This window comes from Drosophila nasuta, chromosome 2R, assembly GCF_023558535.2.
Source record: "Drosophila nasuta strain 15112-1781.00 chromosome 2R, ASM2355853v1, whole genome shotgun sequence".
Lineage (NCBI taxonomy): Eukaryota > Metazoa > Arthropoda > Insecta > Diptera > Drosophilidae > Drosophila > Drosophila nasuta.
Window position 1 is genome coordinate 19,404,205 of NC_083456.1, and position 27,335 is coordinate 19,431,539.

The window sequence follows — 27,335 nt, forward strand, 5'->3', positions numbered from 1 at the left end:
GCAAAGCATTGCTACTTGGAATTTATTTCACAATGAATCTCAGTTATATGCTTGTACAATGAGAGTTAATAGCAAAAAGTATCTAAATATTGTGAAATGCTAATTCTAATGCTAATGAAGTCGAAAAAGATTATCGTGATATGCAGTTGATTGTAGATTAATCCTCCTGCGTCTTGAACTTGCGCAGTTCACTCTGAATGGCTTCAATCAGTGGCGCTGCTGATGCTGCCGTCGACGCCTTTCGTTCATGTCCCGGCGTCGTGGCCGTCGAGCTGGCTAAAGCACCTCTTGAGATCTCCAAGATGGTGTCGTGTTGCTGAAAGTTTCCCGCACTGCTGCTGCCCCAGGCGCTGTATGTTGGTGACGGCGGTTGCGTGGATTGCGCTGACTTCGGTGTCTTCTCCGGCTGTGCGGTGGCCGGGCGATCAGCAGTATTGTACGCCTTGGGAGGATAGCTGTAAGTAAATACATTTTTATAGATAAATTGTGATTTACTTTTATTTAACGTATCTCACCTGGGCAGTCCGGCGGAGGAGCCGCGATGCTCGCGCTTTGTGGTGCGTCGCTTGTTGGTAAAGTCACGCGAGGGCAATGGCATGGGTAGATCGTCCTGGCTGGCATACATCTGGATGGCGCCCTCGAGCAGACCCTCGTAATGGTTGCGTATGGCTGAGGCATCGTGCATGGGACTGGGGCTAAAGTCAGCATAGCTCCGGGCCTCTGCGGAAGATTGTTGGAGGAAGTGAAGAGTTGACTTTTGGTAAATGTTTGTTTAGCTGGCAGCAAGTTGATTTTTGGTTCTATCTGGTTCTATCTAATTACAGTTTACATTTTACATTTTACATTTTACAGTTTACAGTTGCAACTTTACAATGCTAGTTTATAGTTTACAGTTTACGGTTTTTGAGTTAGTTGTGTGCATGCAATCTCAAGGACTACCAGTTGCCAGTTAGTAACGTGATCGTTCCCCAATTTGAACATCATTATCATCATCATTATCATCACCCGCCTCACCCTGGTTGTCAGCGCTGCCCAAACGTTTCTTATGCCGCTCCCAGACAATGGGTCCCACAATACCCGGATCGGGATTATCGCTGTGCGAAGCGGAACGCACATTCCGTATGGGAGGCGGCGCCTTGGGACTGGGAAAACTGGCTATCGTTGCTATGGTGCTCTCTCGACTGCCCAGCGATTTGTGCGACTTTAGCGAACGCGTCGAGCTCTGCGGTGCTGTCGCCTGCGGTGCCACAGCATTTACGTTATCGTAGTAGGTGACAAAAACCGGGTCGAGTACACGATTCAACGGCTCCGGCAATGTGCTCTTGGGAAAGGCCCGCACCGATGCCATGGACAGAAATGAGCCCACGCTGGCGGTATCCGAACTCTTCTCCGATGGCTGTACACCGCGCGAACGCACAACTTCCTTGTTGATGGCCTGAGGTGATGCCACAATGTCGTCCTCAGGGAACTCTTTGTCAGTGAAGACTGTCTGCTGCTGCAGCAGCTTGTTGCGATGATAGTTATTGTGCGGATTGTAGGCCTCATTGCGCTGGAAGTTTTCGTAGCTGCGACGACTGGTTGCCGGCGAATTGCCTTCCTCTGTTGAGGAGTTACTCTGTGCTAGAGAACCCTGCACTGGGCTAGTCTCTAGTGAACCGACGCGATTCTCATTTAGATAACGACGCTTCGACTTGTGCCGCGATTTGTCGTTCTTCTTCTCAGACACCACAGAAGCATAGATGGTATCGTCGTGACCGCCCTCAGCGCGATCGTACTGATGACGCCGTCGCTTATGACCATCAAATAGCCTGGCTGCCTTGTCGTCGAGTATGCGCTGCACATCGGCACTGGGCGGATTTATGGGACAGTAAACAGAGGAATCCGATGTGTTGTCTGTGGATGAAATGGAATCACGACGAACTCGCGCATTATGTGTGTGTGTCTCAGCCGGAGGAGCTGGAAAACTAATGCGTGGCTGTCGCTCATACGAAAAGTTCTGCACGCCCACGTCCCGAGACCGATTGGTGCTCTGATCAGCGCCATTGCCAGCGGAGCCAACAACAGCGCTGTCCAGTAAGGTGCCTCGTGAGCTAGGACGCATTGATTGACCCTCAGACAGTAGCTCATTGCGTGAAGATGTTCTGCAATACAAATATTGATTAGTTTATATATTTTTTAATCTCAAACTATAAAGTAATATTTAAAATTGTAGAAAACATAAAATTACAAATTCCCAATACAAAATTGAAAAATCAATAAATGGAAACATAAAGTTAATAGGATCTTCAATGCCTCACCTGTTGACCTCACTCAGCTCTTGTTGACGAGCACGCGTTCGTCCCAGTAGCAGAATTGCAACCAAGAGCAGCATAAGCAATAAGATGGCCAAGGAACTGATTACGACTAGAGCCACATTATTTTTCACAGAGTTGAAGAAGCCAGCTTGACTGCTGCGTGGCACAGGCGCCAAAGCCGTTGCTGTCGGTTCCCTTATATATGCTGGTTATAGAAAAGTTTATTAATTTATCTCTCTTAATCAAGACTTTAACTCACGTTCTGATTTCATATAGATGGCCTTCCCCAAAGTGCCAACGGCCTCGGCCTCAGTAACCAGCTCCATATCCTTGGCAGCCGTGGTGGCCAATACAGGACGTCCATTCACGAGCACCGTGTAGATGATTTCAGTCTGATTGGCCACGGGGCGTTCGTTGCTGTTGGCAGGTTTGACAGTTGATAAGTGTTGAAAATATAACTTTCTATTTCTAAAGTTTGTTAGTCTTACAATTTTAGGTTAACATATGAATATGCGTCGCTTGCATCGACTTCGTTATTAGCGGAGTTGTTCCACTTTTGCACATCAGACTCGCTGATTTGCGTGATGTTGTGTATGACAACTCGAACTCGTTCCTCCCTATAGATTGTTTGCTGTAGTTGTTCCCGTTCCCGTTTCTGTTCCCGTTCCTGTTGCTGTTGTTGACTTAACAACGCTTCACGCATTTCCTGCAACTTCTCCGACTTGCCATTCTGTTGTATAAGTTCCCATGGGATAAGCGTAACATATGCGCTATAGTCTATGGACTCGCTGCTTGTGCCTGATGTTGTCGTCGATGTTGTTGTTGTCGGCGGTGTATTGGAGCTACTTAGCGACTCGCCCGACTCGTCCCAGTGACTCTCCCATTCGGGTCTTTCACCTTCCCTCCAAACTGTTTTGATTTGGTGCTCACTATCCTCATCCATATCCAGTATTTCGACATCGTCGCTTGGCCAAGAGGTCGTTGTTGCTGGGCGGGATGTGGAAGTAGTTGGCGTGGCTGGTTGGCGACGTTCTCGTGGCGTGTATACCGATACGCCCGCAATTTGCTGTGCCCCATTTATGCCCAGGTGGCGTGTTTGTTGTCTGCAATATACAATTGGTTAAGCAGAGGCAACTTCACTTGGAAAAATATCTCACCTGGTGAATGCTAAACGATAGAGTCGTGCCAACTTCTCTTCGAGCATGGGATTATCCTTGGCGGTATAGAAACCAGACATGACTGTGAGAAGCCAATATCGCCGATCGGTTGAGGAGTAATTGAGAGGCGGCATTCCTGGCGCACCTAAATCCCAATTACCGCCACCATCGTCAGGCTGGCAGTCTAGACAAATTGGTATCTCGATTTCCTAAAAGATTTCAATCTTAGCAAACATTATTGTATATATTCCTAGCAACACTTACATTGTTGCCATCTACATAAACGGTGGCAACGACAGTTTCGGTCTTAACTATCACATCCTTGCCCTTGCTAATGCCCGTGTGCACCTTCTTCAGATAGTCGGGAGGGCCATCACCCGAACCTGTCCAAAAGAAATCCTCCAAATGCACCTCATCTTTAACTTCCGGGTAATTATCATCCAAGTCATCATCTGCGAATTGCGTGTTAAGTCAAGTTATCGGTTATTTCTTCATTCTCAATTGTTTATTTGCAATTTTGTGGCTTGTTATTTTGGAGTTTCTTGAACCTTTATGATGTTACTATAGCAATTCCTTTCGCAATGGGTGCAAGAAACTTTTTAGACAGTTTTGGGTTTCCGGACATTGTATATTCAGGAATACACAATTTTATTTGGGTTAACACAATAGTTAATAATGTTAACTAACATTTATTAGCTATTCGTTAACTGTTTGACTGTATAGTTAGATATATATTTATAATAAGAATACTACAGATTATATTATATTAGTAAAATAAATTGTAGAGTATCTGTAAATCAACTACTTCTAATGCATTATTTGCTAGTGTTCAATTTATCGACAAATCGTGAACACTGGTTACCTACCCAACGTAGTCAGCACTTGTAGCGATGGCTTGAAACATATTCGTTTGCATTATGTTTATATTCCTTATTTTAATGTCGTATTTGGAGTTTGTTTGATCAATTGCAAGTGACTGCAACAGCTGCCAACAAATTATGCTAAGTGTTCCTTGCCGAACCCTTTCTCTCTTTCTCTTCTATTATATACATTTAACAACAGGGAATGCTTTAAAGTAGCCTCATCATAATGATGGTTTGGCCTCAATGATGATGACCGGGAGCCAACAATTCTAACATTACTCAGCTAGACAACAATAATTTTATCGATTAGCACCCAAAAAAAAAAAGAACTACATACACAAAATAAAAGTAACACCCGTGTCAGAGTTGACCAATTTGTGTGCGTGTTGGCGGGGCAATTAACTTGAACGCATAACATATTTGTGCACCTGTTTGGATTTGCCAGAGCAGCAATTGTTTTCTTGCAATTACTCGTAAATGATGTATATTGATTGTCCCAAATTTTGATTTTGTTGGCCAAATTCTCTGCTATTCGAATAATAGCCAAGGCACTGACGCATAAATCCAAAGGTCAAATCACTTGTACTAGCCAGAACACAAAAGACTGAGGGTCAGTTTACACAGTGACCACAACTAAAAATATTTTTGAACAATTCGAATGCAGCATGACTATTAGTATTCGTCACTGAGTGTTTTCATTTCAAAACAGAATTTCACTGGCTTGTTGCTCAACTTACCGTGACTTAATTGTATCAATGGTTGTTCAACCAGTTCCCCTGCTCTTCCCAAACACTTGTGTAGAATGTCCAAAAACAGTAAAATTGACACAGCACTTAATAGTTTTGCTTTCATTTTTGTTTTCAATTATTAACTTTGAATTTTCATTGATTGTAAACATTTAAAACGTTTTCACTGTTATCAAACGTAGCACATATATTGTTAAGCAATATTTTTGTTGTATAATATTATTTTATATTATAATTCATTTTAGAATAATCAACCCGTATGACAATGTCACTGCAGCGCGTTCTCGCATCGTTGAAAGTTGCCCGGGAACTGAGCGCTACATTCTAATCCAAACTTAGGGGCGTACTCAGGTTGTGGCCTGGTCTGCTCTAGTCTGGTGGTTGTTGTTACACGTACAGAATATATGTACATATGCCCTATTGATGTTGGCGTTTGTTTGCTTACTCACGGCTCTCTGTTTGGGTCGCTTTGTGTCTGGTCAGTTACCTGTGGCAACAATCAAACAATCAAATTGCGCGCCAAGCAAGCTTGCATCTAATAAACAATACAATGTTTCCACTTCCAACGCTTTTTGTTGGCTTTTCACACACAAGCGCATACAAACTGCCGCTAGCTTGGGCTTTTGTTTTTCCCTCATTGTGTCGGGATTAGCTTTTTAGACCAACCATAAAAGTATGACAAGTTTTAAGCCCATGTTTCCCCCAAGCTCGGTGCGCTAACATTTGAATTTTGCCTGCATTCATCAGAAAGCTCTTTGTGCTTGCAGGCAAACTCTGATTGCTATGCCACTCGATGTTTAAATTATGATTTATACTTTGAAAATTAAGATCTAAAATTTTGAATATTTTAAAGTTCAAATTTGTATAAATTATATTTTCTTATTTATTTGTTTTACTGTTTTACTGTTTAAAACTGTGTCAAATTTTGAACTTTGTGTGTGGACTAAAAAGCTTTTCGTTTGACATTCAAAGTCTGGTTGATACCACACTCGAAGGTCAGTTACGAAGATGTGCACAGCAACAAAGTTGCTAACTTGAAATCCGGATTTCAACTTATTAAAAATCCCCGAATTATAGCAAGCCGTAACCTTGAAATAACTTCGGTTTAGCATAAGTCTAATAATATTTTTAATGCTGGACATTAATCAATCCGCATATAACTTAACAAATTAAATACATATTTTGCTTTGGGCTGTTCTCACTTAATAAAGATTCCTTTATCTACATTCATAAATTTATATTATATTTTGACTTGAAGTTCATTTTAAATAAAGTATTTATAAAAAGTTGATAATTGTTACAGCGAATGTCGTAAAGTACATTCTTGGACAATTACAAACAACAATAAAATCTTTATTTAAATTAAAAAAAACTTGTAGTTCTGGTTGTCTCATTCATAAAAGTACCTGATGTTCTTTCTTACTATGTGTAGTCATTGCTAATAGTTGGTTTTTTTCATTAATCAGTAGCTGCATTTCATTTCGTGCAGATAGCTAATCTGTCATCTCCAATGCATTTAAATATTCATGCATCATAATTTACGTGACTAAAAATTAATTTAATATGTCAAGATTCCTAATTATGATAATTAACATGCAAATCATGCAGAAAATTCGTTGGTTAGCATTTGAACAAACAAATTTGATAATGTCGTAAACATTTTTGGCATTCGATGATTGGCTAAAACAATTCTGCAAATGGAATCGGTGTTAAGCAAACATCAAGTTTTGTAATTCTTAAGAATTTTAAAGGTCAAACAAAATTACGCAATATTCAGAAACTTGTCTTTCCAGATGACCACATGATAATGAAACGCACCAACTTGATCTTGAGAAAACACCAAACAAAACTAATCTTATGGCCAAGGTTCATTCCATTTCATCAAACCAGTTTAAAACGTACTGTGTTATTACTAATAATAAATGTATTCTACAAATGGATATTGTCATTAATTTTTTTTAATTTTACGTATATACATGTTTCTTTTAGAACTTCTTAACCAGCCAAAGATTTCAGATTTCCACCCGAAAGCTTGCGGTTCTTAATCATATAACGTGGCTTGTAACCATCCTTGTCAGCCGTGTACATGGTAATGGTCTCGGTATCAGTTTTCTCATCGTAGGTAGTGTACGAACCCATCACGACCAAGTGTTCTTCGGGTGTATCGGGATTCATGATAACACCGATTTCCTCCCGACTGCTGCCATTGGGATCCTCCGATCTGATAGATGAAAAATGTAAATATAAGAAAATTGCTAAAAACGAATAAGATTTATTTTTACATACTTAAAACGATAACCTTCTTTGGTGGGCTCCTGGCTATAAAATTCGTTCATAAGTCTTGGAAAGAACCAGTCCAATGGGCTACCTGAGCAGCTGGAGGCCAGGAAAACCACAAGGGCAGTGAAAAGAATCTGTGAATGTGATGAGAAATAACGTATAGAGTAACTTGTATAAAGACAAGGCGTTTAATATATCAATAACACCCGTTGCTTAATTGGCATTCAATTGTCAGTTTAAATTACTGAGAGCACAGCTGCAACAGCTGAAGTGCATAACATTTTAATCACTGTTATTCCATAAAAATGTTTACATTTCCAATACGATCCGATTTCACTTGCAAAATCTTCTCGCTCTTCGTCCTTGTGATTGTTGAGTACTTACCAACTTTGCAGCAGACATGTTGTTTCGAGCTGAACTTGCCAATCGACACTGACTTGGAAGCATCTCTCGATTCACCAGCAGAGATCTGCATAGAATTTTAAAACTAGGCGGCGACTGCGACTGTGACGACCAACCATAGCAACGCCGTATACTTCATAATTTTTAAATTTATTTTAGCTACTATTAAGTCAAACCGGTCCCACATCAGAGGCAGCCACAATGTTGTGACTAGTGTAGCCAAGTTGAGCTTAAGGTGCTTCGCATTGTTTTCTTCTTGTTTGAGAGTCACTCGATGAGCGCCAAATTAATTAATGACGAATGGGCTACCACCTTCGGCTAATAATCGTTACGAGGGTGGAATTGTAAATTATAATATGCCGAAATGCATGAGCTGCTCTGGGGCTACAAGAGGAGTGGACTAATTACAATAAATGTCGGCCATCAAGATCTGTATGCTGGAAAATGACATCTAGAGTGCTTTGATGCAATATTCGGCATTAAAGTTTGTGACTTTCAAAACTTAAATGTTTACATTTGCAATTAAGATTGAAGTTAACTTGAAAAAGATTCAGATGACGGTTCGAATACATTTTGATATACAACACATTTGTTGTTGTAATCGGGCCTTTTATATACTATTATATATTCATTATGCAAAATATTCTATATTATAATGCCAGCCCTCGTAATTTTCTGCTTTAGTTAGAGATTATCGCAAACCAGTGTTCGATTTAGCATATTGAATCCGTGTTAAATAAATCATAAGCTGTTTTTTGTTCTATTTTTGATTGATTTTGGAACTGGACCTATTTTTTTTGTGAATTCGTCGAATGGTTTGACAACTTGTTTTTTATTGCATTATGCTATCATTATATAATTGTTACTTGACCTTGTCGCATGGTTATATCATCGACAAATGGAAATTTCGATTTTTTTCTAAGAATATAAAACAACTTTTTCCTCGAAAGCCCGTTATGCTGTGACTGATTTTATTAATAACAAAAAATTAATTAAAATACATGTGCTAACCACATTCTCAATGGCAATAATCATTCACGTACGCAAGCGTTTCTATCAGGTTCAGAAACTTGTACAAATGAAAAGTGAAGTCAGCTTTATTGTGCGCCATAAAAGTGTAGAATCTAATTATTTTATAATTTACCTATGATTTTGGATGTTTTACCCATATATTAAGTTTCGATGTGTACATATGATAACAATTAAGATAAGAACATGGCACTGGAAGTATGCTTCGAATTTGTGCAGTACTTGCCACTAAACATTGCATACTGTGCTGCATAAGTCAAAATTTATCTTTATACCAAAGGAATATACAATATTTCAAATGAGCAGCACAATTTAAATACTCAAACAAAATTGAACTGTCAGAGAAAAAAATATTCACAAGTTAGATAACGATACCTGAAACTCTTCTTTAAGCAAAGTAAAACAAAATAATATCAAAATCTAATGCAAATGATAACTTGAAATTCAATTGGAATTAAAGATTTAATTCTTACCATTTTAAATTGAAATGTTCGTAATTTTTTTCCATGATAGATGACTACAATTATGTTTTTGTAATACATTTAAAATTTAACTTGTATATCCTCATTAATCAACAAACACAATTTTTTATGGCACGCACTGAAATCAATAAGTCAATAATAGAAGTGTTTGCATACTTTTAGGGATGTGCACATAAATTTAATATACATTTGTATTGCATACTTTTAGGTAACATTTCTATGTTTTGCCAATTTGAAAACTTACTCATTGACCCTTGAACCTTGAAACCGCTAAATTAAATGATGCATTCAATACATTAATTTAATTAAAAGAATAATAAAAATTCTAATTATATGAACTGTGATAAAATACAATGATATTCATGTCCGAAACAAAACCTCGCTCTTAAGTTGATAATCCGTTAGTCGAGTGACACGATTCCTAGCGAACGTTTGATTATAAAAGAGCTAAGATTGAGCTATGGAACAACATCCTAATAGTATAAGCCAGGACAGACAATGGCATTTAATCGGTGTACTATTGGCAATAGTAATATGTCTTGATAGCTCCTCTATTGTCCAAGCAGCTGCAACTGATGATACTCAGGATATGGTCTCGATGCAAGCGAAATGCAATTGCTCGATTACCATGGCTTGCAGTTGCTGTGAAAGTGCTGTGGTAAACGCCATGGACATGACAAAGTCGGGTAAAACGTAAACACAATCAAGAAGTTGACAAATAATTAACTGCTTTTGTTTTCCTCCATTTTAGTTTGTGTAACATTCAAAATCGATCTTATTGGACTCTCTGTGAATGTTACTATCAGTTTGGACGGTGATGCAGTGAGTCAATTCACACTCGACACCAAATCGCCACCCAATTTATGCCTGCCAGTGATATCGGACTTAACATCGCTGACTGTGTGCCTCAAGATGACTATGAATTTGGCCAGTGCAACCAGCCTTAGCATCTGCCCAAATTTCTATAGCAACTACGATGCGAATCAAATCCTTGCTTATAATTTTCCCTGCATAAATGTTGGTATGGATGGCATCAGCTTTTCGTAGATTGAAAGCTGAAATTCCAAAGTTTAAATAAACACAAATGCAAATGCTTCGTTTGGATTGTTTATTTTCGCTTCTCGTTAGACATATTGTTTTGTATGCAGTTGCAGCAAAGCCAAGGAGAGTTATAGCGCAGGTTGTTTAGTGACAGCTCTATATACAAGTAGTGCAGTTCTTATCTTAAGTCTACATCAACTTTATAGTCAATAATAATTATTGTTAGCATTAGAGTTAAGAGTTAGGATTAAAGTTATATATGTATGTCTCTAGGCTGTGGTCGGAGATACGATATAAGAGAATAGAGAAAAAGATGATGAAACAGAAGAGAGATAAAGAGAGAGACTTTCAATGTAATTTTGTTGATATCGTAAAGCAGAATATATTTAAAGCATAAAGTGTACATTTCATAGATAATATGCAGTGTTAAATGTAGCTGAACCCATCATGCCTAATAATGAAAAGAAATCAAAACCCCAAAGTAGCCCCCAAAAATAGTAGCAGCGGGGCCAACAGAAAAACAAAATTTACAATAAACTTACAACTGAAGATCACACAAAGGACTGCTAAACTTAAAGGCTACACGGCTTACGACTAAGTAAGTAGCATATGCATATATGCACAGTTTAAATAGATATAGATTATCCCTAATCGATTGTCGACTGTCGATCATCGAGGATCGATCAAATATCGATTATTGTATATCAATTATCGTATATCGTTTACGTAAACTATCTAGGGATGGTGCATGCCACACTTCGTTTCTTCTTTTGCCCACAAAAACAACGTTCCTGATCCGACTAACTTCCAACGCCCTTGCCAAGTGCTGTACTCCAATTCCAATTCCAGTTCCAAATCCAACATTAGCTCCATCGCTTAATGCTCAAATGCTGCCTAACGATGTCGTCGTCGACTCTGGCGACATCGTTGAGGGCGGCGGTGGCGGCGGCGGCACATCGCTCACAATCGCCTTGCACATGACCATCCTGACTCCGGCGAGGAAGTCGGTTAGGTAACATCATGTGGGTCGTGGTGGTGCCGCCGCCTTTCGCGCTGTGCACATCAATGCGGCAGGTGGTGGTGGCGGCGGTGCACTCCGCATCCTTGGCACCGGCTTCATATCCAGTTTCAATTGTTGCTGCTGCTGCTGTTGCTGTAGCGGCAACTTTGGCTGCGTCGTGATGACCTTTGGTATGGTGCCGAGACGCTTTGCCTTGGCCTGCATTACAAGATCCGCTTCGGCGCCACCTTCGGAGCTGACCGAATCATATGACGAAGGCGTGGGTGAATGTCGTCGATTGCCCTGCTCATCCAATTCACCCTCTTCATCGTCCTCCTCATCGTCCTGCTCCTCGATCATCGTGCGAAACTCCTGTATGGAGTCATTTAGCGCCCACAATTGTGACAGCAATGAGAGATCCAATTGACGCAAACCGTACTGTAAAGTAAATAAAGTATATACATATTTATTAGTACAGAGCAAAGCAAAAACGTCAGACTTAATTAATATGCAACATGTACAATATTCTTGACGTGGCCACCAACGCGTGCGCTCTAATGCTCTCTGCTCCATGCAACTTTCAAAACCCAAGGCAAGCCAAAGCGACCCAACCAAATAACTGGCTCTAACTGACTCACTGACTTACTGCAGCTATACCTATAGCTACAGCTATTGCTTTAGCCATAGCTTTTGTTGTTGCTGTAGTGTTTTACATTGCATTGATTGACAGCGCCACACAAGCAACTAAGGCTGACTCGAGTCGAAGACTGAAAGACTGCCTATATCGAGGCACACCCACAGAGAGCCATAGAAAGGTTTGACGTTAAACTGCTATAGACGTAGAATCCGTAGTAGGCACAGAGAACTGCGCTTTCCACATCAAGTTTGACGCCAATAGAAATGATAGTATAGTGTTAAAATCAAATATGAAAATACTTTCTAATAATGCTATTGATAACGCCCAATGCTTCCTTAGTTATGGAATTTCATGTGTATTTAATGTGGTTATAGGAAAACTAATTGTACTCATTTAGATTAACTGCTATAAATGTAATTATTATTATTACAAAAAAGTTGAAAGTAGCTTTTCTTACGACATGCCTTGATGGTTTTCTAGTCCTAAAACTTCTTACTATGATTTGTATACTCTTTTTTATAAAATTATTCTGAAATGTAATTATTTTTATAAATAATATTATATCTTTATTATTTCGAAACCTTTTTAAGATAGAGTATTCCCGCATTTTATAGCCAATCACTTTTGCTGCTTTGAATTCTCTATTCTTTTTGCATTTCGCCGTTGCAAATTTATGACTTGACAGCGTTCATCAATCTGCCGGCTGCTATCATGGCTTGACATTTAACAGTTCAGCGGCCCGTCAAGATGACGTGACGCACAGTGTGTGTTCAAATGTGTGTGTGTGTGTGTATTGGTTGAGGGGGATACATGGGGGTTTTAACCTAGCTTGTCTCCTGGCCGCATAAAGCGGCCGTCTTACATTCGCAAACCGCATTTATGGCATTAAGTAACTTGACAAGAGTTCGCGGCACGTTTGATAGCGCCAGACAGTTGGCGTTAACCCAAAACAGCAGCCACGTCTTTCGAGACTCCAGTTCAGCTCCAGCTCCAGCTGCAGCTTGAACGATCCGTCTAAGCATATAGCCAGCCACAGATACCGAGAGAGTCCGTATGCATATTGCCTTGGCCTGCATTTCGTGGGCTTGAGCTTGAGCTCGGCAGTCGTAGTCGCAGTTGAGCTGAGTTGAGCTGACAACAAGATGCTTGTGGTCAAAATGAAAGTTCCCCCGGTTCGCTGTCGAGTCGGAAGGAAAAATCTCATTTGTCAATTAATATCGCCGCATAATATCTTGTGTGCGCAAAAAGAAAAGCAGCACAACTTTCTGCATCGCTGCCATATAGCGCCCGCCATTAAGTAAATCCGCTCAACGGCGGCAACACAAAACTAAACCCGCTCAAACGTTCACCCCCAACCACCGATTTGTAGATGGCGAGGATTGTGGATTGTGGATTGTGGATTGCAGATCGTCGCCCCGCCCACTCACACACTCTTTAGCAGGGGGATCGATGCCAGCAGCATCAACGTCTCGGCGTCTCTGGCTGGCAATCTGATAGCCATGAACTGTTTTTTGCCATTGCCACAGCTGCCAACTGGCCAACTGCTTAGCCTGTCACAGAGCATTTAATCCTGACATATCCACCCCACGCATTAGCCTTTGCCGTGCTTTTCTCATCATTATTATTTCCCCATAATACATATTAACAGCAGTAACAATGCTGCATGCAAATGCAATTTGATTAGCCTTATTTTTGCATATTTCAGCAGGTCAGCCAGTTTGCATTTGCACAGTTTCAATTGGCACAAAACACACTCACTCTCCCACACTCACAACGTATTTAGCTGCAGCTCATGTATGTTAATTAACGCTTAATTGGCATTAGACACAGAGGCGACAAGTGAAGCAGGTTTGGCGATTGCATTGCCACCCACGAATGCCACGAGTCGTAGCATCCTCCAATGGCACAGTTTACACACCCACAAGAAAGGCGACTACGTATACGTAATTCTCTTTGGTATTTCATGGAAAAAAGGTTGATAGATATTTCCGCATTACTTTTTTGCCCACACACATTGCCAAATCGAAGGCAAATCCATGGGCAAATAAAGAGCTCTTACTATGCAATCAAATGCAGCGAGAACAAAGTTGAGAAGCAATATTGGAAAAGTCGCCGAGACCACGCCCCAATCGAGCGTGGTAAATCTGTTTGCGGAAGACAAACAGTCGCCGGGGCTTAAGTTGTAGCGCGGTCGAAACGAAGTTCTGTGGCTTCGCGGCGCGATATGAAATATGTATTGTGAAATCGCAAAACAAAACCACAATAAGAACATCGAAAAGCACGCTCAAGGTACGGTTATGGCACGGTATTACAACAAGCTGATATTGTTTGTGCCGATTTAGTTGTAGATTGAACTTTGTGCCCACCTGGCGTATGCGTAACACTCAATCTTGCATCATTTTGCTCAATGTCAGTGGAAGCAGCGTAATGCATCTTTTTCTCTTTCTCTCTCTGTCTATTTTGTAATTAACAAAACACTCAACTGGTTTGCTTATAAGTTTGCCTAATTAGCGTCATCTTTTTGTCCGACATTGAAGCAAAAAAAAAACGGTGACGGGGGCATGCAACTCGCCTCGCATCGCCTCGCTGTCAACGACTTGCAATCTGTTTAGTTGAATAACAGAGATTGCGAATACAATTATTTCGCCCACATACTGAGTACTTACTTGATTGTCGATCTTTAAATATAGAAATTATTGATACTAAAAGCGTCGATTCTATTACTTTTCCCTCTCCTCTCATGAACTTGGCAACTACTCGTATTACAATCACAGTTTTCAAATGCTTTAAGTTATGTGAAATCTTAGCATTGATTTACAGTTTTACAGTTCGAGCAGCGCTCGTTGAAACCTTTAGAGGATGTGTCACAGTTATTTATATACAACAAGCATACAATACTCGTCGTCGTAGTGCTTAAGTCAGCACCATGAACTTCACGGATGGAAAGGCATAAGTAAGTATTAGATCGTAAATTGCAAGTCATTTGCCTGGAGAGACTGAGAGAATGAGACAACAACAACAACAACAACAATCATAGTGCCCCGCCTGTGCCACAAAAATCGCATTAATGAGTTTTTTAAAGCGACTGTTCTTGAAGTTTTTTTTCTATTTATTTCTTTTTTCTGTTTTTTTTTTTACTTTATATGCACGCCAAAAGGCAGGTGGCTTATGGCATGTGGCATAAGGCACGAGGCAGCAAAAGCTGCAGGGCTTTGCTGCGTTGATTACTCCGCGGCAATCAGTGGCAGCAGCAACAGCAGCAGCAGACAACAAATTGCCAAGAGTGTAATTAAGCCCAGCATATGGCGACATTAGCCTCTAAAGAACTGAAGAACTTTCGCTGGAGTGTCATAAAAGTGCAATCGATAATGTTGAAAATTTAATTAGCCCCAAGCCAACAAATGCGTAGAACAACAGAACGGAATAGTATTATAGTTGTATATTGTATTGTTATGAACATTAGTTGTGACAATGCGACGATGCGACGAGAGAAGCCCTTAAAGTACCATACGTGTGTCTCATGGATGCAAAGACAACGGCAATAAACCAGTGGTACACACATGCGGCCCATAGTTGTTGTTGCATGCATGCATTATGCATGCGTCTATCTTTAGCAACAGTGCAACAGCAGCAGCAACAGCGGCAACAGTGGCAGCAGCAGTTGTTGTACGTTGTAGTGTAGTGGAGAATGCTGGGAGGGATGCCTTGGGGCGTCGGCTGCACTTCAAACATTTGTGCGTTGTGTGTTGCAACGTGAACTTTGGTGACCGCTGAGAATGCGCGCTGCAAATGCGGAAGCGCCTCCCCAGAGATAAGCTGGCCAAAAAGTTCTACTCACAACATTCACTTTAACAGCTGTTGTTGGTTGTCGCTATTGTATGCGTCTTTGCTTTAACTTAATTTTGCCAACTTTGTTGTCGATTTTTGAGGCAGCCAACACGACGACAACTTTTTGGCATTTGCATTGCAGGCTGACGACAACACAACAACGACAAGGCAGTCACGCCTTTCAACTTAAGCGCCAAAGTTATAAAGATACACTACGAGAGATGCAGCTACAGATACACGAGTCAGTTCGTTGGCGACATTTTGACGTGCCCAGAACATTGTCAACTGTGGAATTTTTGTTTGCACACTTGGCGCCCTCCCTGTATGGGAAAACAAAGTGTAACGAGTTGTGTTACTACGAGTATATTTAGACACGTTGCATATTTATTGCTATTCACTCTCCAGCTTTTTGCATTTCACGCCATTCATTGGCCATTCATTCCCAGCCCAAAACCAAAACCAAAGACATCTACTCCACTGCACTCCGACTCAACTTGGCACGTACGCTCCGATAAAATGTCAACGATACTTGCATTCACATCCCTATAGACCGTTCATCTAACGGGCTCATAAAGTGGCTAAGGTATATACATATGTACATACATAGTAGACAGCTCTCTCATGCTACTTAGCTGCCAATAGACGATGCATTGGTATGTCTAAAGCCACTCACAAATCGGATTGAATCCGTTTGCAGCGCATATACAATTCATTTTATATGCAAAGCGTCCCTTTTGTGAGGCGCCATTTAGACGCATTCAAACTAACGTGTATCTTGTGTCTATAATATCGATAGTTATATTATATCGTTGTCGTCTTAGCTTGCCTTTCATCTCTAATGTGCAGCTTTCAAATCTCGTTGCCTAGTGGCATTAAAACACACATATTCCCCAAAAAAATGCAAGCAGCATCTCCCAACGAGTTTCAAATCCACACGCAGCTGCCACTGGAACTACAACATAAAAGTCGCTTGGCCAAAACGGTAGCCAAAAACTGCTACACAGCCATAAATAAAACGGTCTATACAACTTTTTCTCGAGTTGTTTAGTTTTTCTTTTTCTTTTTTTTAGTTTTGTGTCTGCTTTTTTTTTGCCTGCAATGCAAAATTACGCAACATTTCTGTGTCTGATTCCGCACTGATTGATAAGCCAAACAAACAAACAAAACAAAACAAAAACAAGGCAGACAGCAAGAGTCAAACAAAATATACGAAAAAAGAAAAAAATGCCGAAACTAAACAATTTCAATAGTCAACACGCTGCAGTTTTTAGGAACTGCAGCAGCGGGCTCAACTCAACGCACAGCTAATTAAAATATCTAGCTGCTTGGGGTGTTGATAGTTTTCCAGCAGTAAACAGATTTTAAAAGAGTGCGAACATTTCAAGAGTTTGCTATATGGCTATATAAAGACCATTAAATGTTGTACTACAGTAATTAAATAATACCAAATGACACAAACAGAAGTGAGAAATATTTTTGGATTGCATTCCATAGAAATAAGAGGAATTTATTGTAGCTGGAAATATTAAATTAAATACATAATTCTAAGCAGCAATCAAAGTTAGTAAAATGCTAGAATATACCTTCACTGCAATCAAAGTTAGTGGAAAGCTGGAATATACTAAATATGTATATATATTAAGTTCATAAAGCAAATATACATATATACCAAATTCATTCGCCCAAAGTCTTCTAATGAAACTCCTTTAGAAAAGAAGTAAGATCACGTAATTTGTGTGCTGTCTCATATATAAAGCGATTTGTCAGTGCGTGTATGTGATTTATCTAATGGATTGTTTAGTGTTGTACTCGCAGTTGCAAACGGTAAATTTCAGTTGCAAAATATTGGCAAACTGTTTTAGCTTTGGGTTGTACCCCACTCACTAAAACTGAAGTTGCAATCGGAGTCGGAGTCGAAGCCGAGGGCAAATTAAGTGCTGTGCTGTGGGTATGTTAATCTATAGACTTGACTCGTGTACGTTGTATGTAAGGCCCCCATCATGTGAGCAGCAATTGATGTTGTTGTTACTGTAACTGCTGCTGTTGCTGTTGTTGCATGCCCCCATTTGGCATTTGCCATTTTCTAATTGCACAAATGCGCCCCAGAAGCGCAAGCGCGACCCAAACTAACAAACAACTGCAGCTAAAAGACAATCGCATCTTAAGTTTTTGGGAGCTCCAAATGGGGGTGAAGGTGGAGGTGGAAGTGGAAGTTTTGCTGTTGCAGATCGTGAAGATTAAGGAGGCATCCACGGCTGCGTCGCATGTGAGCGCTAATTTTTGTAATTTGTGTGCAACTGTCAACGCAAGCCATGCCACGGGCTGGAACTGCAGCTGAAGCTGAAGCTGAAGCTCAAGTCGAAGCTGAGGCTAAAGCCGAAGCCGAAGCCTGTGCACTCGTAGTCAAAGTCGAACTTTCACTTGGAGGTAATGGCAGGCTGAATGGATGGATGCAGCAGCAAGCAGCTCCTTTTGCAAGTCCAATGAGAGTCTGTTTTGACTCTGTTTTGATTGCAAGCTCAGCGAATGTTTATTTGTTTGTTTATTGGCCCGAGCAACATTTAATTTCAGTCGATTGAAAACGTAATCGCCTTCCTCCCCCCCCGTCTGCTTGCTTGTCCACCAAATCTGTAGAGTACTCGTATTGTGTCCACTTTGCATGTCACGGAGCTGTTTGGCTTGTGCATTGCATTTGTCAGCTTCCCATGTGCTATAAATTTGTATTAATTTTTTATGGCAGTTTTACGTGCCAAGACACGCTTTCATCTCGATCCGCAACAGACACTCACACTCACACACACAGAAACATTTAGATTATCATTTATGCACTTATATATAATATATTTATATACATTTCATTTTATTTTATTTATTTGTATTTGATGTGCTTGGACTGTGTGACACACCTCATAAACGTGGCTCGTTGTTGCAGCCAATTGTCGGCAGCACCCGCACAGCACACAATTTGCATATTATAACCATAATATATATTACTATATAAGCTCATTGCGCCATGACGTTTATTTCGATATGTTTTTTAGCCCCCCAAAACGGAACTTGGCTTCAGTGAATCGCACATAATTAGCCACGGCACGTTGTCCGTGTCAAGTGGAGCCCCCAAAAGAAAAAAAAAGAAGGGGGACCTATTGTTGATATCCCTCGAGTCTGTATGCTTTTCAATTAGCCAACTGAACCTTCGCTTAACACCATTCTATTGTTGTTGTTGTTGCCACAGCAGCATAAAATGTGTATCGCAAGGTTTTAAACTTTAAACACAACTGTTGCAAAAAGCCAAAAGGCCAATATTAAAACTGTGTAGAATCGACGGCTGGCATTGCTGGCATTTAGCCAGATCAAATAATGGGCAGAAAGCATTGATAAATCTGGCAATACAATAAAGTAACATTTAAAGAAATAACTGCTCGAACATAACCGTTGCCAATCGCAGCAGGTTGCCGGCTTTTTGTTTACACTGTACTACAAAAAAATATATGTGTATTATAAAAACAAAAGAGCAAGGCAAACAAACAATCAGGGGCGTAGTCAACAAACATAAACGGATAAGAAAAAATATTACTTTCAATATTAAAGTGTGTTTCGGTTTTAATTGCGAATATATTCCATATTGCAATTACATCATAATTAGATGTTCTTGAAGATTATGTGTGTAAGACACGCTTCTGGGCAATCTGTCTACTCTGCTGCTCTCGAAAGTTATTGTAGCGTTTCGAATGGCGGCAAATAAAATGAAAATGATGTTTTAAGTGTTTATTTGTTTTTATGTTAAGCAGCAAATAAAAAGAGATACCAAAGAAAAAGAAGAGCGAAACGAATTTAAAAGTGAATTTCACACTCAGCTGCACAAGAAGTTGGCTAAGTTGCCTAAGTTGCGATGCATTAGCCAGACATTACGAGCTTGAGTATAACCAAAAACTAAAAATACAAAATAAGCAACAAGACCAACCAAATGACTGCTGGCTGAATGCTGAATGTAAGCCAAGATAGCAGCAATCAGTCGTCGTCAGTTGCAACCTGTTTCCTGGCAGCAACAACATTTTGTTTTTTTAGTTTTTTTGGGCTGTTGCCTCAATTAGCGTCGCCTCCAACACTTGTCGCGCAATTATTAACAAACTTATTGAGCGTAAAATGATATAACCACAATGCAGTGACAATTTACTACAACGACAAGAAGTACAACTGAGACGCAGGCAGACTGACTACTTGCACATTTCTCAAGCAATTTACACAAGACTTTCGCTTTCATTTGCTGTTGCCTCTTTTGTTGTTGCTGTCAAGAGCTTCCTGTGTGAAAGGGCAGGAATGCCACATTCTACGCACACACTCACACACATGCAACAATCTCAATCTCAAGTGTGTGTGTCTTATGTGGCTAATTCTGTACAGAGCTGAAAGAACTTCCCCATTTGGCTGGCAAGCTGGCTGGCTGGCAATTCCTCATTCTGCAAAGGGCATTTACATTAATCCGTTTTATTTATAGACAAGAACTTCTATAGTTTATTTTTGCAGGTGCCTCGCAGAGCCAGACAGTCAGCAACTGGGCGCCCGCATTGATCATTAGCGCGGCTTCCATGACAACCAACAACAGCCAACAGCCAACACCATCCACATGCAACACAGACAGCAAATACAAACAACTGCAATCGCAGTTGTTAAAGCTGATTCAATCCCATTGAATCCACCCGCTGCTGCTGCTGTGGCCAGACTTTTGATTCAGAGTCGCGGCCAATGTCGCAATGTCAGTGTCCAATTCATATTGTTATTAATTATGCATGCCACCAACAACAACACCAACAACAACAAACAACGGCTGTGGCAACAACTGAAACTCGACTGCTCCCCAAAAAGTTTGCGACCATGTGATATAATCGCAGCCGGACTTGAACCGAGACTGACATTGGTTCCATTCGCTGATTTTTGCATGATGCATGCCACACAATGTTGCGCGTTAAAGGTGGCGTTGACCCCAGACGCAAAGAGAAGAATCGTGAATGAGTAACGCCACCGGAAGGTGAATTTTTGAAAGAAAGGTGTACAGCAAGTACACATACATAAATGACGGCATCACTTCGAAAAAATACTTGAACCGTGGAAGAGAAGAGCGAAGAAAGAAAAAGAAGCAAAGAACCATAGAACCTCACAGCGGAAGCCAGAGAAACAGCAACGGAAGCGGCGAAAGAACAAAAATATTTAATAAAAATGTAAACTTATAGCATACATATAAACACTTTAACAACTTATCGAGAAATGTTCTTTAATGACCAACAAATAGCATAGCAGCAAAAGAAACAAGAAAAATACATAACATAATTCTTAGAAATAATAGTCTGTGACAATAGAGCATTAATTTCATGTTATTAAATCAATAAGCAAGTAATGTCTCTTATGCAATCCATTAAATTTCACATTTAAAATGCAGTTAACAACGGTTCCAGCCGGACAATGAAGAAAATCTCATTCGGAAAATCAAATGCAATTTACATGGTCTAAAGGGAAAGCTGAACCTCAAAACTTGTTAATTTTGAACATCCACAATTTGAGCAATAAACACAAATTAGCGATGCATTCAAATTAATATTCTACATGATTGTCATGTGGCAACTGCGGTTCACCAAAGTTTCTCTTCTCAGTAGTTGTTGTGCGAAATGTTGTAGAAAAAAAAACAATAGAGAGAGAGAGAGAGACGCTCGTTGTTTGGAATATATGGCCTAGGGAGAAAATTAAAGAAAACTGCAAGAAATGAAATGAAAGAACGTCCGCGAGAGGCAGCAAAAAGCAGCAACAAAAAGCCAACGCGTTCAAGGCCGTTTTATGAAAGCCATAAAAAATCATTTCATGCCTTGATGCATTTCTTCTACTGGCCCTGGGTTTGGTTTGGGGTCTGTTCGTTAGTTGGTTGTTGCTTGGCTAATGCGATGCCAGCTGCTGCTGCTGCTGCTGCTGTTTTTTGTTGTTCATAAATTTAATTTGCAGCCGCAAGACAGTGAAGGTAGCAAGCAAACAAAAAAAAAAAATAACAGAGAGCACCAAAGACGCACCGCGCTCTGCACTGCCATAAAGCCAACTTATAAATTAGTTGGCTCAATTCGCCGACAACAACTCTAGCTTAATGGCTGCGCATGCGCTGATTAAATTTTACTCCTGATTTTCTCCTATTGTTGCCAGCTGGATGGCAGTTAACTCTGTTTTTTTTTCTTTAATGCATTACACCAATGTTTATTGCTTAATCTACATCGGTGCACACATTAAGCGACAACAAAAGGCAACGAAGGCAATAATTGGGTGCAATCCGGATTGGTAATTGTGGAGTCAAGAAGCTCTTGACAGGCCCCTTATTATGATGGAATGCATGTGGTTCTCCCCTTAAAGGCCCAAGCCAATCCCATTAAAACTGGCCAGATTAAAGCGAAAGCTCATCACTTAGGCCTAGAAATCAATTAGAGCTACAAAATAATAAAATTGTTGATGAGTATTAAAAAATCTTCAACAATATTTGCATGCCAAGTTTTCAGCTTTCTGAGCACTTATTAACTTTAGCATAGAACTTCCGGCTGATCTTTTAATCAATATATTTACTCAAAATGTATTCATTTATCATTTTGGCATAACCTGAAGCTTGCATAATAATTTGTCTCAGGTATTTTTGTGTTTTGAAAGCTGATCTAATAATTTTAACAGCCTCACTGACCTTCAACAAATGTTTACTTTCAGTTTCACATAATTGAACTAGGTGAATGAAAACGACATAAGTAATAAAATAGCAAATGACAGATTGCAAAAAAAAAAAAAAAAAATATTGTAGTAAAAATAATAATGAGAAAAAACTATAAATAAATACGAGAGTATGCGAAGGGTATCAATTTCTTTGCGCTTTAACGTTACCGCTTGCTGGAATTGAATTGAACAATTGAAAGCCAAAGCGGCCAACTAACATAATTGCAGCACACACACACACACAGATATATGTGTATGTGTGTGTGATACACACCCACCAACAGTTCACAGCTTGAATCGTTAATCATTCAACCGCAACATTTTGCAAAAACAAAGGAAAACTAACCCAAGCCAGGCGGCTGAGGCGGCGGCGCGTAATTGTAAGCCGAGTAAATTTAAATGTTTATCCATGAGCCACACCAACAGACTAACCCGCTGCTAATCGACACTCTAGATACTCTAACTCAATTGATAACTTTATAGTTGAGTCAATTAAATATTATTTACAGTTTAGTGTGAGCACAAAAAGAAAGCAAACTATGAACATTCATCATTACAAATGCATAGCACCCCAAGTGTAGGGTATTCAACAAAGTGCTTGGGCAAAAACAATGACCAATTACTGTGTCATTGGGTGTGCAAGCGTTGGCGTTGGCGTTAGCGTTGTCCGGCCGCGGCGTTTGCCTTTAACTTCGAATTGACTTTGAGCGCGTGAAATTAGTTGAAACAGCAACAACAACTGGAGCGTAATTGGTAACAAGACAACACACAGACATACACACACACGAGCAGCCATTGTAATTTAATTGTATCGACCAACAGGTAACAGGCAACAGGTAAAAACGTTTAACTCGTTGTAATCGAGGGGTAACTTGGGATCTGCAAAATGGCAGCCCAGCCCACAGATGAGGAGGCCTGACCCAAAAAGCCCCCAAAAATCGAAATCGAAAACGAAAACAGAGCGACAAATGTACCACACAAAATAAAAAAATAAATGCTTATTGCACAACCGGCATGCAAATTGCCAAAATGGCTTAAATGCTTAATGTGCTAGTCGTTGTACTTGCCACAAACAAAATTGGCGCCCCAAAACGGAGCACAAAAAAGGCCAAAATCTATCGAGTATTGCTCGATCTTTGTGTCAGAAGTTTAGATGTGTATTTGGAGCTTTACAAATGGAGCCAAATCGTGGCCGCTCCTTGCCTACACACACACACACACACACATATACACAAACAAACACACCACTGAACCACTAAAGTCGCGCCACAATTGTAGTTTTGTTTTAGTTTTACACCTACGCCTAAGCGAAAAAAAAGCATTAAACAGGTTCTTTTTTCGTTCGCAAAAGGTCGCCAAGGCATAGCACAAAATGTGAAAGGTTTGGCCAGCCAGCCAACTTAGATTTGCCAAGCCTCACAGTTAGCAATTGGCTGCCGGGTGCTAGCTAGCAATGTGGATATACTAGCTAACGAATGTGTTACCAAGATTAAAAACAAGTCACAAGTTGCATTACAAATGTGAAATTATTACGCAAGCCGTAGACAAAATTTTAATTTATTTAATTGCTGCAGACGGCCAAATTGCAAATCAACTGTCAAGCGACAAAACAAACACAAACACAAGCAACAATTATTATGATGAAGCTGAGGCTTGGTCAAGAGCAAGACATCAACCGAAACCAAAACTAAACGTTTGGCAACACACAAACAGGTGGCAGCCTCAAAAACATAGGAAAAAAAAACGTGTCACAATTCCATGTGCGAATCGTGAGCATGATCGTGATCAGAGTATCAGCTACAAAATGCTGTGCATAAACTGGAAACCCAGCAGAGTCTAACATGTGAACAATTTTAACTATTCGAACATAGCGAAGAAGAAAAAAAAAACGGATGTCTTCAAGTAGTCGCTACAGATACAAATTGCCTTGACTGTCATACGCCATGAATCTTAAATCAGTTAAGATACTACCGCAAAAGATCTTATCTCGGCTAATTTCAGAATGTTTTCATGAATTTCTGAAATGGGTTCACAACTTATGCTTAATATTCATGGGATTATCTTAATGATCAGACAGATTCTGAATTGATTATGCCAGCTGCCGAGTGAAGTATCTCTCTCTCTCTCTCTTTCCACTGAATGTATCTTTGGTGTTGGATTTTCCCTCGTTGTCGGTTGAATTTCTATTTTGTTGTTGATGCATTGCAATTATAAAACTGACTTAAAACGACATTTGCTCATCAGAGTGATCCCCATGCTCGCTTCCCCTCTTCCATTTCCCCCCTCTAACAACGCCAAGTCAAATGAATACATTTGAATGAAGAGCCTATCGCCGAAATGAGCGTTGTGCTTGCGCTTTCAACTTTGACAAAGTGTTTGGCACCGTGGCTAAATGTCAGCGTCTCTTCCTCTGTGGCCCTCATCATCCGCTTCTCCATTTCATCGGCCAGCGAAAAAAAGCATTAAAGCCAAAGGCCGACACATAGCTTGGGGGCAATCTGACGGTGCTGAGGGGGGGGCAAGTTGTTGTTGGCTTTTGAAATGCTAAGATAATTGCTTTGCCAATTTGACTTAATGAATTAAAGCTGCATTTACATTTCGCTTTGTTGACCCAACGCGCTGACCATTTGAATGCTTTATGGCCATTTATATCAGCTTAGATGGGCGACAATGTCAAAGTTTAGAGTTGGGGTGAGCTTATTTAATGCCCTGAAATATTCATGAACTTCGCCACCAAACCGAAAGTTGTTTTCACATTGTCGAGGGATTTACAATACTTTCTTTTCTACCCATTTACAATACGTAGAAGTGCACTCTTGTTCGCATTTACAATCACAAGTAAAACTGTGTGTGATAGACACACATTTTGCTGCAGCTGGTCAGAAAGACGATCACGTGCAAAAAACAGAATCGTATCTGGGTGGGGTCTCTCTTCAGTCTCTAACTGTCTATGCGCTGCCTGCCATCATCATCAGTCAAGTCGAAGTCGAAGTCGAAGCCGAAGTCAACCAACAAAAAATTCGTAGAAAGCTGCGCCCAAAATGCAATATTGTTGTTAAGCATAATGTGAAAAATGAACTAACAAAAGATTCCAAGTACTCACACACACACATACATACATACGCGAGTATCTATGAAAAATGTGCAACCGAATTGTGAAGAATTTTCAACAGTCAATTTAATTTTATTTTGTGAAATTGCTATTGGAATTCAAGTGCCGACAGCCGGCACATATAAATACGAGTATTCATGCATATACACATATATATAAAATATATTTATTGAATTTATCATCAAATGTTGAACCCCTCAAATCATTTCCGTTGTGCTGTCGTCGTAGTATTTTCTCTTTGATTGTATGCTAGAGCTGGCTGCCAGCAACGGGTAACAGAATTTCTTGGCTTCATTTCATATGCAAATGACGCGCCCCGAAAGTGTGGAGTAGCACAATACCAATACACAACTATGATCAAAAGAAGACTGTGGAAAAAACGCTGACGATGTAAGTCGAAATTCACATACTCTGCTAAAATCTAAAATAGTCTCTATTAAAGTGAATTGTCTCAATTTGTGTCTAAGTTCAGTTGAATCCAATACAAATTATGGTATTAAAAACTACACAGCTGATAAAGTTTCTATAACGAATATAATAGTAATTGTAGTACTAAATATTATTCCCTATTTAAATATAATTCCTTATAGCAATGATATGAGCCAGAGCAACTATAGCCTTCAGACTAAAGTACTTAATATAACCCAGTTCACTTAGATGGATTAAAGTTTACAAATATTTACCTATAATTCTACTTTGATTAACTTTAAATCTATTAATTTAAAAAATGAAAAATATCTCTGATTAAATTTAAATAGTTAAAAGTTTCCAATTGGTGGTCTTACTTAGATGAATAAATTCATTTTCTACTGCGGCAGTTTCTATAATATTATAATCCTATAACCATAATCCGATCAACATCCACTAAAACTGGCTTTCTTAGAATTAAGTTTTCTGCATTTCTTTCTTACTTCTTCAACAACTTGTGAAGCTTATAGAAAGATCTTGCTTTAGCTGCCTGAGTAATGCATGTTGTTTGGTTTTATCATAGAGTATACATTGATATTATATCCCCAATTGCAGGTGGGCAATCAACTTACCATTTCCTTTCGCAGCGTCGCTATCTGCGCGTCCAAAGTGCTGCCCGTTACATTGATTTTTGCAGGTGAGCTTGTCACAGTTGTTGTTGTTGTTATTGCTGTTGCTTTCGTGTTTTCCTTTTCATTTGCATTGGAAGTCACCGTTGTTGCTGTCGTTGTGTTTGCTGTTGTTGCTGTCGATGTTGCTGCTGCTGTCGATGTTGCTGTTGTGGCTTTTATTATTGCTGCTGCTGTTGCTGCTGCTGCTGGTGTCGTTGTTGTTGTTGTTGACTCTGCTAAAGCTGGCGCTGATTTATCGTTTGCATTCTCTTTAGATGTCTGCTTATCGCTGTTGTTGTTGTTGTTGTTGTTATTACCGCTGATGCTGCTGTTGTTGTTGTTGTTTTTGTTATCACTAACTTTTTGGCTTGCTAATTTGTTGCCGCTCTCATTCTCCTTATTATTGTCGTCGTTGTTGTTGTTGTTCTTGTTGCTGTTATTGTTGATGCTCTCCAGCTCCTGCTGTACTTCCACATCACTCAAGAGTCCCGAATCGGAGCCGAGCAGCTTATTGAAGCCGCTCAGAGATTTCGGCAAAGGCGGCAGACCGCTTATCGACATTCCGCTGTTGAAGAAGATAAAGCACAAAAAAAAGGAAATTAATAAAAAGTCAATCTCAAGGTAAACACACTTAACGATTAGAGCAGATCCTT

The 27,335-nt window shown here is 40.0% G+C and overlaps 4 protein-coding genes across 6 annotated transcripts in view; 1 reads left to right on the plus strand and 3 right to left on the minus strand.

The window, feature by feature from the left end:
* Position 1: 1 nt before the first annotated feature.
* LOC132786706 (uncharacterized) lies at positions 2 to 5,715 on the minus strand. Its single transcript, XM_060793323.1, has 9 exons — positions 5,052 to 5,715; positions 3,716 to 3,903; positions 3,452 to 3,660; positions 2,783 to 3,397; positions 2,554 to 2,711; positions 2,298 to 2,499; positions 1,015 to 2,141; positions 516 to 720; positions 2 to 455 (listed from the first exon to the last, which is right to left on the minus strand). The coding sequence occupies exons 1-9, from the start codon at positions 5,164 to 5,166 to the stop codon at positions 158 to 160; spliced, it is 3,117 nt and encodes a 1,038-aa protein (XP_060649306.1). The 5' UTR covers positions 5,167 to 5,715; the 3' UTR covers positions 2 to 157.
* Positions 5,716 to 7,024: 1,309 nt separating this feature from the next.
* Positions 7,025 to 7,834, minus strand: LOC132785796 (endocuticle structural glycoprotein SgAbd-9). The gene is made up of 3 exons (XM_060792071.1): positions 7,725 to 7,834; positions 7,347 to 7,474; positions 7,025 to 7,281 (listed from the first exon to the last, which is right to left on the minus strand). Exons 1-3 carry the CDS (start codon positions 7,785 to 7,787, stop codon positions 7,056 to 7,058), a joined length of 417 nt encoding a protein of 138 aa, XP_060648054.1. The 5' UTR covers positions 7,788 to 7,834; the 3' UTR covers positions 7,025 to 7,055.
* Positions 7,835 to 9,881: 2,047 nt separating this feature from the next.
* Positions 9,882 to 10,300, plus strand: LOC132785131 (uncharacterized). The gene is made up of 2 exons (XM_060791124.1): positions 9,882 to 9,939; positions 10,005 to 10,300. Exons 1-2 carry the CDS (start codon positions 9,882 to 9,884, stop codon positions 10,298 to 10,300), a joined length of 354 nt encoding a protein of 117 aa, XP_060647107.1.
* Positions 10,301 to 10,347: 47 nt separating this feature from the next.
* The window catches only part of LOC132784656 (putative uncharacterized protein DDB_G0287457), a 39,486-nt gene continuing 22,498 nt past the window's right edge, over positions 10,348 to 27,335 (minus strand). For 2 of the 3 annotated variants that reach the window (XM_060790416.1, XM_060790418.1), the window contains exons 3-4: positions 26,644 to 27,247; positions 10,348 to 11,732 (exon numbers count right to left, since the gene is read on the minus strand). In XM_060790416.1, coding sequence (XP_060646399.1) covers positions 11,313 to 11,732; positions 26,644 to 27,247 — 1,024 coding nt within the window. In that variant the 3' untranslated portion in view covers positions 10,348 to 11,312. Of the gene's footprint in view, positions 11,733 to 25,806; positions 25,972 to 26,643; positions 27,248 to 27,335 lie in introns of those variants that run through there. The other variant, XM_060790417.1, reaches the window with a different exon arrangement.